At 31.5% G+C, this 11,921-nt stretch overlaps 1 protein-coding gene across 1 annotated transcript; it reads right to left on the reverse strand.

Moving 5' to 3' along the window:
* Window positions 1-6,943: 6,943 nt before the first annotated feature.
* On the reverse strand, window positions 6,944-10,250 carry LOC143568368 (protein CHLOROPLAST IMPORT APPARATUS 2-like). The gene is made up of 3 exons (XM_077054541.1): window positions 8,745-10,250; window positions 7,977-8,132; window positions 6,944-7,181 (listed from the first exon to the last, which is right to left on the reverse strand). The coding sequence occupies exons 1-3, from the start codon at window positions 9,723-9,725 to the stop codon at window positions 7,134-7,136; spliced, it is 1,185 nt and encodes a 394-aa protein (XP_076910656.1). The 5' UTR covers window positions 9,726-10,250; the 3' UTR covers window positions 6,944-7,133.
* Between the last annotated feature and the right edge of the window lie 1,671 nt (window positions 10,251-11,921).

Here is an 11,921-nt window from a genome sequence, read left to right on the forward strand (position 1 = left end):
GAATCGAAATCACAAGTTGCCTTTACTTTACAACTGAAATTAATCAAGTAGCAATTGTTTCATCATTGTAATCCATTACTAGTCGCAATTAATAGCCATTGTTTAGTTTTATGTATCCTTGGTTTACGATTTAGTTTTATTAAGTTATATATATTCAATTCAGTTTGTTTAGTTCAATTATTTAATAGAGCAGTAATGATTGAATAAAACAGAATGGTTGCAATGGCTGAAATCAATCTATATGTGACCAAGAACATGGATAAGGATTGAAGAATGGGGAATTAACTTGGGAGATAAGGGCGAGAGCAGGAAGAAAAACATACATCGGCATTTTTAATTAGGTTTGAATCAAAACAACGTAGTTTTGACTGGTTTCGCATACAACTTGGATGTATAACAACCTCATATTCACTTTCCCCTTTTATAAAACACACAGACACAACACTTGCTTCTCTCCCCTCTTCAAACTCACGCACACGGCTACCAAGGATCACCATTGTCCGGCGACCACCGCTGCTGCCAGCTACTTTTTCGGCCGACCACACACCACTGTTGGTCCGTTGCTCCTTCCTTCTGCCTTGCTACTCTTCCTCGAATCCTCCCACTTTGAACGTAAGTTTACATTCATTTGTTAAATGTTAATTGTTCTTGATGTTGTTAATTGTTAACTTTTAGTTTTAATTTGTTAGTTTTAATTTATTAGTTTGTTAGTTTTAATTTTCTAATTTGTTAGTTTGTAATTGTTGATTTTGTTAGGTTTAATATGTAACTCACATCATCATTTTCACCTCTTTTTCTTAATTTTTTTTACAAAACCGTACCCTATGTGAGTTTTTGTTGCTACTTGATCTTGTATGTTTGTTTAATTTACCTTAGGGCTTTTGTTATACACATGATTAGGAAGGTAGAAGGTATATACATGAGTAATTGGATTGATTTTGTGTTTAGTGATGATTTCAAATTGTGGGTTTAGACTAGTTGAACCCTAAGTGTTTCAGAATTGATTCATCGGATTGAAACATCAAACACCAAACCGATCTGAACCATCGAACCGACCCGAAATTCTTTGTACCCTACTCTATGAAATTGAAGCATCTAAAAGTAGTGTACCACCTGAAAAAAATTCCTGGATCCGCCATTGCTGAGGAGGGTAAGATGTAGACAACCTTACCTCTACCCCGTAAGAATAGAGAGGCAGCTTCCAATGAGACCCCCCGGCTCGAATGTATGGATCTTATTTGTTAATTTTAATTAAAACTATTAAATTTATATTTTAGTATTCAGCTAGTGTTGTCGCGGATAGTGTCACACCTTTGAAAAAAAAACACATCAAAGATTTCAACCATTAGCAAACAAACCAAGAATGTTGAAAACATCAGAAGGTCCAAGATGTGTATAATGTTGATAACCCACCGCGACAATCCACTTCAAAACCAAAAAGATCTTCAAAAGTTAACATTCAAGATGCTGGTAAGAATAAACTCAACCCAAAAAAGAAAAAAATAAATTATCGTCTTTGTTTTCTAAATAACTATTGAACTATTTGGATTGGTTTTGGTTTGATTATATAAATTTGCTAAAGTACTTTTCATTTTTCGGTTTTTCTTTCATGAACAATTTATTTACTAATTAATCAGATGATCGAGTTCTTAGTGGGTTATATCATATATTACAACATCCCACATTTACAACACTTTTATTATAAATATACTCAAATACTAAGAAAATATATACATATTGTTTTATATAACATTAAGTTACACTTCTATATCATCCATTGATTTTGAATTATCACAACCAAAATAACAATTCACTAACATATACTACCTATACATGTAAAATCTTGTATTTCAAATACATGGTTCACTATTAATATAATAACGTTTAATCTCATCATAATTTAAATAGTTTAAGCATAAACTTCACATATCAAATTGAAGTTACCTGATGCATCATCATCGTCATCAACAACAACTCAATCCCACAATTTAAACGCGTTATCCTTATAAATGTATATCATCCATTCGACCATTCATTTAGAATTATCACAAACAAAATCAAAATACATTGTCATCTAATACCTATACATATAATCCTACTTGTAAATAGGGTAAAGTTAAAATACAAAAGGACATCAAAAATGAGAAGTGTGAGAAGGAATCCAGTCCATTGATCTTAGATTTGAATGACTGAGATTAATTTAATAAATAAAAATTGATGAAAAGGGCATGAAGATAATAATCCATCTTTGTTGACTTTCTCTCTCCACATGCAAGGCACATGCCAATTCCCCTATTATTTTAAAATGTCCATAACTTTTTCATAAGACATTATTTTTATAAAAAAAATTCACCATAATAATAAGCGTTTTTTTATCTTTAATATGAGTATCATATTGTTATACAAAAATAAAAAAAAAATTAATGGGTTTTTTTAATTGTGTTTTTTTGTTGTTCATTGTGTCATTGTGTAATATGTTGTTTCCATTGTGTTTTACATTTCAAGTCATTGTGTTATACGTATTCACCATTGTGTCTTACGTTTTATGTCATTGTGTTATACGTATTCACCATTGTGTCTTACGTTTTAGGTCATTGTGTTATACGTATTCACCATTGTGTTTTACGTTTAAAGTTATTGTGTAACATGTATTAAGCATTGTGTTTTATGTATTAGATAAAAAGACACAATGGTGTGCGAAAAGACACAATGACGAAAAAAGACACAATGACGAAAAAAGACACAATGATAAGCGAAAAGACACAATGGTGTGCGAAAAGACACAATGACGAAAAAAGACACAATGATAAGCGAAAAGACACAATGGTGTGCGAAAAGACACAATGGTGTGCGAAAAGACACAATGATAAGCAAAAAGATACAATGGTGTGCGAAAAAAGACACAATGGTAAGCGAAAAGACACAACGGTGTGTGAAAAGACACAATGGTGTGCGAAAAGACACAATAGCGAAAAAAGACACAATGGTAAGCAAAAAGACACAATGGTGTGCGAAAAGACACAATGATAAGCGAAAAGACACAATGGTGTGCGAAAAGACATAATGACGAAAAAAGACACAATGATAAGCGAAAAGACACAATGGTGTGCGAAAAGACACAATGACGAAAAAAGACACAATGATAAGTGAAAAGACACAATGGTGTGCGAAAAGACACAATGACGAAAAAAGACACAATGGTGTGCGAAAAGACACAATGGTGTGCGAAAAGACACAATGGCGTGATTTTTGTTTTAAATTTTATATACAAAAATCATACTCATATTAAAGATAAAAAAACGCTTGTTATTATGATGATTTTTTTTTAAAAAAAATATCATACGAAAAAGTTATAAATGTTCTAAAATGATGGGGGTATTAACATGTGCCTTGCATGTGGAGAGAGAAAATGTGTACAATTACCTCTATACCCTTTTTCTTTTGGTCCCCACTTGACACATGTCAATTATTTATTGCTTCTCACACTTCTCATTTTTGTCACCCTTTGTAGAATAACTTGACCCCTTGTAAATATACTCATATTAAAAACTAACATAGCGTATGCATATTGTTTTAAATTAGTAAACTTATTGGAAAAATAATGATTAATTTCACAATTGTTTAATAGCTACCTCAGATACGTATTTCTAATGGTTAAAGCAAACACTCATAAAATTCATATGTTAAACTGAGGTTACCACCTCCACCACCAGAAATACTATTAAAAACAGATCAAGTGTTGCTTCCATTAATCAACCTTTTTGTTAGGATCAAGATTTGACAAAGAAATATTGGAATCTTCTTAACCTCTTAAAGAAATGGCTAAGTATGGAATATGAGCAAACCATGCACTTTGAGCAAGCCTGGAACTTATTCAAGCAAGGTATTTTACTTTCGAGCAAAGTTATATTCTAGAATTCTTCTAAGTATTAGTTCGGGCAAACTACACTTCATCAAGCAAGGTTGTTCTTCAGTCGAGCAAGGTTTGTTTCAGAGCAAACCCTTGACTTAACTAAGCTTAAACCAATTAATTTGGTGGGTCGAGTAAGGTTCAATAAAAGGTGATCTCAAGCACACTTGAAGGAATTTATAATGGATTTATTCTGAGGACTTCCAAGAGAAAGGTTCAACCTCGAGCAAGCTACAGTGTCACTAACACACTTACTTTGTTGAAATAAGTTAAAGACAAAAGGTTGAAGATATCAACAGGAACAGGTTTACTCGTAGGATTTTATCGAGCAAAGTTTGATTTTATCATGAAGATTGAAGTCTGCTTGAAGAATATTTTCTTAGGAAAATATTCTTAATAAAGCTTGCTCGAAGAACTGTTCCAAGCACTCTTATGGTTTATAAGGTCTGCTTGACAAAGACAAAGCTTACTCGAAAACCTTTTTACACTTGTAATATTTTTTTAATACGTTTGAATATGTTTTGTAACAATCATTAGGGTTTCTAGAAAGTGTCAGTTGTTCCTATTTAAGAAAAGATTAGGTCACATTTATGGGACAGACTTGAGCGAATATGGAGTGATTTGACGGCTAGCAACTTTCTTGTAAAAAGAATATCTTGTACGGAAAGCAGCCTAACACCTGACATTTCACCTAGAAACCCTAATAGATCTTCATTGTATTCTTAGATAATATCAATGGAATCTTTTGAGTGAGTTGTGTGTGTTTGTTTTGTTTGTCCTTGTTTAGCAACACCTTGAACATCATTGATTCCGCTTTTGATGTTCATTGGACTTTCACACTAGCATCTTTCGTAACCATCTTGTTAACATTCTGTTGTTAGTTACGAGATTGATTTAGTGATAGATCGGTCCTGACAAGTGGTATCAGAGCATTGATTTTGCTTTTGTGAAGGTCATATTGTTGCTAATTGTGAAGTTGTTGCTGATTATTTGTTGTTTTGAAGAAGAAGATGATGACGGCAGCTGATCACTGTTTCATTGGTTAGTAACGTCAGCAGCTATATTCTTCATTTTTCAGATCTACAAACTCTTAAGGTTTAAAAGTGTTATATTTTCAGATTTACGTTGTTTATTGTTTATTTGAGTCTAGATCTTGGTATTGTTCATCTGTTTTCATCAATATAAGAATTTTATTCTCATATCTGTTTGTTTTTCAAAGTTTGTTATATTTTAAGTAACTTTTCATTTCTAAAATTTTTCAAAAATACCAAAAAATATTTATGAACAAATGGATGACCAAGAAATGTCTACTAACAAGATTCAAGGTTGTTAGGCTAGGAGAACTACATCAAATGGAAAGTCTTGTTTGAAGCCGATGTTTGTTACAATGATGTTGATATGTGAAGCTCTATTAAGAATGGTCCATATGTTCCAACAAAAGGTGCAAACAACAACCAAACATTGGAGAGGCAAATGAGGAAAAAGGATGATAAGGCATTATCCATGTTGAAGCTAGGTTTGTCATGAGAAATCTTGACAAGTGTGAATCATCACACTACTGCTAAGGAAATGTTTGATGCTGTAGTTGAAATGTTTGAAGAAAATACTGAGCTGAAAGACATTAAAAAAGATAGATTGAAGCAACAGCTTGATAGGTTTAAGTTTAAAGAAGGAGAGAGGTTAAAATCTGTGTTGCAATAGTCAATGAAATAAGAACCATTGACATTGAAATCACTAATTTTGACCCGAACAAGAAGTTGTTATCATCTCTATCTGGTGAATGGTACACAACCAGCAAATTCATTAAAGAGAAGGCAAATTTCCCAAACTTCAAGCTAGATGATGTTATCTGCTTTCTTCAAGTTGCTGAGCATGAGATGATTGAAAATCACATGATCAAAGAAGATAAACCAAGCTTTCAGGTTGCAAAGGTTTGTTGCAATAGTCAATTAAATAAGAACCACTGACCTTGAAATCACTGATTTTGACATGAACAAGAAGTTGCTATCATCTCTATCTGGTGAATGGTACACAACCATCAAATTCATTAAAGAGAAGGAAAATTTCCCAAACTTCAAGCTAGATTATGTTATCTGCTTTCTCCAAGTTGCTGAGCATGAGATGATTGAAAATCACATGATCAAAGAAGATAAACCAAGCTTTCAAGTTGCAAATGCTCTAATTGCACCAAATACTCTATGATCATCTAGCTTAACGTAATACAAGTGACCTAATCGTATAATCATATCAAGTGACTAGATTTTAATAGTATGTTGATCATAATCAATATGAATATGGTTTCTCACACTTTTAATCTTTTATTAAACCAGCGACTAGGTTATTAACCAACGAACAGGCCTTTGTTAACTTTTATTTATGTTTTGGTTGTTAATAATATTAGTTTTAGTTGCTAGTTTCTAATTTCTTATTTGTTAAGTTTTATTCAGTAATGATAATGAGTAATTAGTTGACTCTTAATACATGATATAATGATAATTTATAATTAGTTATGTTAATAATAATTTTAAGATATTACACCTCCTAGATCTAAACACTTATCCGGTAGTAGGAAAACGTAAGAAAAGAAAAATAGAAGACAAATTAAGTCTTAGTTAGATAATTTTGTAAAGAAATCGTTTGTTTTGTTTTATTGTTATCACGTTTGTCTAAATTATATAAGAGTTTTTTGAGTTTGTATTTTAAGGTCTTTCGTATTTCATGTCCCAGGCCCATCTTTTTTAAGGTATTTTTAGAGGCGGCCCTGATATTTAGCATGTGTAAAACAATCACTCATCAAATAAATAACCATGTAATAGGTTATTTTGCAACTTAATATGGATGTAAGCCGTGTAGCACCTTTTGTAGCTCTTTTCTTAAATTATTAGTTCTTGTTTTGCTTCAGTTATAGATATATGTTAACAATATTACGTTCTCAATTCATTTATTAAAATATAAGTTAGACTAAATGATGAGTACGTATTACATTGATATATATATGTTTATTATACCGGCCTCTTTATAAATATTAAAATAAAAAAACAAAATTTATAACTAGATTACAGATAACAAAAATGTAGAATTATTCTCTCTCTTTAGTCTCTCCTTCCTATCCAATCTCTCGTCATAACTACTCTCACCTCTCTTCAGCAACACTACATATGTGTTAAAACAAAAACAAAGAAATATAAGGTCTCAGATGTAATAAACAAGAAGATGAGGGGTGTTATGTATCCTCACAAGATGGAGAATTTAGCCTTCTAATAAACCGCCCCTGCAAATTTCACAAAACCAAAATAATTATAAATTTCACAACATTTTGCTTAAAAAGTTTGATTATTATTATTATTATTATTATTATTATTATTATTATTATTTAACTTTTTTGTATTTTTTTTAATATAAAAGGATTTTCAATGTTAAATAAATATTACATATTTAATAATTAAACCATGCATTAAATACAATACAACTCAAAACATGATATACGCCATTCATTATTCTTGTACTTTTGCTTTCGCTTGTTGTAAGTTGTGGAACCACATAAAACAATTAATAATGTGACAGTGATATATATATATATATATATATATATATATATATATATATGAGACTAAAATAGATCTTATACACATTTATTTTACATACTAAACACGTGTAATAAGGCTTTATAGAGGTATTATAGGGCTTTATATGGATGGATAAATTACTTAAACGACTATCCTCGATATATTATAGGGTTTTATAAGGGCATGAGCATTATTACAATAAAGCTCATGTATGTCTTGAAGTCTAAAGATGGAATGTAAGGGGCCAAATCCATTAGATAATGTTTCGAGTTTTGACTAAAAATGTGATGATGATAAGACATATAGTTTTAATTAAAAAAGGTGATGATGATGATAGGAGGCATTAACCATTACTTATGTCTTTAATATCATAGATTGATTCCTAATAAAAATTTAAGAATATATGTTTCAAAAACAAACTTAAAAGTAATTGCTTAATTTATTAAAATAGGACAAATTTGAAAGCATTGTAGTTTTATTGAATATACGAATATATGTACCTTGGATCTGGGCCGTCTATCACCATTTATCTTTCTAACTTGGTTTCTAATCTTTTTAGCAAATGTACGTGTACGTTTCTTCTCCTTGCAAGGTGTCACACCGGCTTCTCTTAATCCATCATTTTCTGAGAATAAGTCTATTTGAGCCAATTTGCTCTGTCGATAAAAACAACATAATAATAAAATAAAAGTTAATATAAATATTAGGAAAACTGTTGGAAAAAAGTAATAATGCATAGTATTAAAATAACGAGAAGTTTTAAAAATATATATTTTGAAAAGGTTAAAAAGGTTTGAATTGTTTTCTTCCTTATGACCAACTTATAACTAATATATCAACTTTGGTTTGATTAGTTCAAATACGTTTCATGATTCTAAACATGTGTTATTAGTTATTTAATCGGATATTATGTATAAAAAACAATATAAAGATTCCAAAACCCAAAATTGTATAGATACAAGTTGGTTAGAAGAGACAAGTATAGAATTTTATCAGGCAGCTTTTGATAAATCAAAAATGCTTCAATTAGAGTATCTGACGTTAAAATCAGTATAAATAGTTGAAATAACGTTTCAGAAATAGTCACTCAATATTAAGGTTAATTTAAAACATTGTTAAAAAAACAATACATAAAATCGTATAATCTAAGTTATGATGAACTGATAATAAAAAAAATATATTTTTCAATTATGTATAGCAAACAATAAATGTTTTCTTTTAAATCAGGATTTTTGGTACTCGTACAGTATCGAGCTCATAGCACTTACACGGATATCACCTCTAGGAGAGGCCGATCCAGAAATTTCCTCCGGCAACGGCGACCCTTTATCCGACCAAGCCTTCAAAACGTCGTTGTAATTCAATTTCAATAGCAATTTACCTCCAACACTGGAATTCCAATGCCCGGATTCCAATTCTGGCTTCTTCATCAATTCCTCCACTTTCTTATTCTTCTTTTCCACCGGAACTTTCTTCGCCTTCGCCGGAGCCGACATATTCACCACATTCAGCGTTGGAAAACCCCACCAATTCCCGCCATCACTATTCTTCAATGCCCGAATTCCATTCCTCATTCCAATTCCAAAGTTAACCTCCAAATTCCCGCCAAATCCCAAACCCAACGGATACCCATAACAAGTTTTCGAATCCGAACAAGAATTATTATCCGTTATCGAATGGGAAGGCGAGCTACCGATAATACTATCAATCCCCAGCTCAATTTCCTCATCAAGAATCGACTCGGTATCAAAACCGCCTTCAAACCCATCACTCGGTTCCACCAACCCGGAACCAGAATCGAATTCCAGGCAAGAACCCGCCACTTTTGGCTTGAAAACCGAACTGGGTTTCTCGGTAATCGGCTTACGAGGAACAAAACCGGAGTTTTCGATCATCGGAATCGGAAAGAGCAGTTCCGGTGAGTCATGAAATGAATTACCATTAAGTTTTGTGAATTTGGGAATAATATTATTATTGTTTTTGACATTTTTTGGTGAGAAGACTTTGGGGCAAGCTATGGAAAGAAGAACAGCTGCTTCATTGTAGGTTTGATTAGGTCTTTTTCGGGGTGTTCGCGGTTTTCGGGTGGAGATTGTTAAAGGGGAAATGGTTGATTCAGAGAGTGTTGAAGATGGAGAAGAAGAAGAAGAATGAGATGTTATACTAGAAGAAGTTGTTGTTAATGGACATATCATAATGTTTTCAATATTATTATACCCATAAGCTCTTCCTGCACCACCACTTAACATTTTTGAACTCAATTCAAAGAAATATTATTAAAACCCAACTCACAAAGTTAAAGAAATTGGTGAATTCAAGAAACTGAAATTTAGCCTCAAATTCATGAAATTTGATTGAGAGAACACAAAAAGGTTGAAACTTTTTGTTCAAGATTGAATTCTTTGACTTCATTTTATAGAAATATATATGGCACAGAATAAGAAAAGCCTTAAACCCTAAAAGGTGTTTGCTATTTTTAGGAACAGAAGTTGGGTTCTTATTAAAATAAGTAATGAAATAGAATAAGAAGATACCAGAAACCCTTTTTTTAGACCAACAAAATTCATCAAAAATCAACCTTGAATTTATCAAAGGCAGACAGAGAGTTTGAGCAATTGAGAAAGTGCAAGTGTAGCCTATATACCTATTAAATTATTTATTACCTATATATTTAATTATTGAGAGAGAGAGAGAGAATAAAAGGCTGAAAGCTCAGATCCCAATATTGCAACTTATCATGAGTTGGGTTTACAAGAAAATATCCAATTGAGATGAAAAAAACCAAAAACAGCACACACAAACACATGGCTGTAGAGAGAGAAAGTGAGTATAGAGACGGGGGAAGAGAAGAGAAAAGATAAAGAGAAGAAGACATTTGTTGTTTTAGTTCTGTAAAAATGGGAGGACCACTTCTGTTTGTGTGTGTGTAAGTTGCATAAAAATCTATGTAAAGATAAGACTTAAAAAGAGTATGCTTTGAAGAAGTTCAGTGGCCACTAGCAGTAATTCATTTGAACAAGTGTTACCTTGATTTAATAAAACTTATAGTAATATTGACATATTGTTAGATTTGTTGATGACTTATAATTCAAGTTAAAAAACTTAACAAATAACATTGTTTATACTTTTACTTAAAAAACTTAACAATTAAATGGACAATTTATGTTGTCTACCTAATATTTACACCAACATACATATTAGTGTTTCACCTTTCCCATTTAGAAATGCTAACTCACACATCCACTAATCATACTCAAAACATACGTATTTGTTCGTGATCGGCTAAAACCTTTAACCACAAGGGGAGTGACACAAATTTACACTCCTTGATGTAGGTTTTATGTTTCAATCCGGTCCGAATATCTTTCTAAACCGTGTGTGAACTTTCATATAATATTTCGTGGGACAGAAAGTGTGCGTGAAGGACAAAATGCTCTTATATGTGAAAATGAAGTATATATTTTTTTTGTTTTAACGGACTAAATGATTTCTTTATACAGGAAATGAATCAGCATACTAATTGAGTTGAGATGAAACATACTTTTTGTGAAAAGGCATGACAATTAATGTGCCCCTTTGGAACCCTGTGACCTAGGGCTTTGCCGCTAAGAACCCTTGATGAGGACCCATAATGCTCAAGATCACAATAATCTCGGTTGAGCATATAATTCAAACATCCTAACTCGTATAAGTTTTTATTATGATTTCTCATTTGATTTTCTTGTAAATCTCATTTAGCTAGCCAAAATAATTTGATGACACTAAAATCACCGACATTTTATACAACTAGGTTGTTTCACACTTACGTACTATACTTTCATCACAAGTACAAGATGTGTGTAGAGTGTACACGGTGAGATAAAAGGGTAAAAGCATTTTGCTTTAGCAAAATCTTGGCTAGGTGATTATTTATGAGCATCTTTCTGTATACATCTATTTTTCCCTAGTTATTAATTTCTTAGCATGGACCAAATTATATATCCTTTTGAAAAAACACAATGTCCTATGTACCTTTATGTAACTTAAAAGTTTTATTGCGACTTAATTATAGTTCATAAGTGATCATGTGACTAAAGTAATAATTTAATGCATCTTATAATGTTGTTTATCAAAACAACATAACATTATGGCTATATATTGTACTATAATTATGTATAATGGAGACTTGGTAGTATAACTAGACGTAATATAGTTTTAAAACTCATTCATTCTTCTAACTATTAGTTTTATGTAGACACAGAGTTTTATTAATTTTTTTAAAATATTAGCATTCTATATTATATTTCAAATAAAAGAGACATTTTGTTTAAGCCTGTTAATAATGTATCTTCAAGAGTAGTAGAGAGAATATATTAGTTAGGGTCTTGCTAGAAACACAATGGTTTAAATTCTAATCAACCTTACTGTTTTGATAATGACTTAATTAAGATAATGTGATATAAAAT

The sequence above is a fragment of the Bidens hawaiensis genome, unplaced genomic scaffold, assembly GCF_021521415.1.
Source record: "Bidens hawaiensis isolate Kalapana, Puna unplaced genomic scaffold, B.hawaiensis_p1.1 tig00023983_1, whole genome shotgun sequence".
NCBI lineage: Eukaryota > Viridiplantae > Streptophyta > Magnoliopsida > Asterales > Asteraceae > Bidens > Bidens hawaiensis.

Coding starts and splice junctions, on each gene's coding strand:
- LOC143568368 (XM_077054541.1), bottom strand. CDS start 9,725: ATGTTAAGTGGTGGTGCAGGAAGAGCTTATGGGTATAATAATATTGAA. Junction 8,133..8,744: donor CTCCTAGAGGTGATATCCGT/GTAAGTGCTATG, acceptor TTTTATCGACAG/AGCAAATTGGCTCAAATAGA. Junction 7,182..7,976: donor ATAGACGGCCCAGATCCAAG/GTACATATATTC, acceptor TGAAATTTGCAG/GGGCGGTTTATTAGAAGGCT.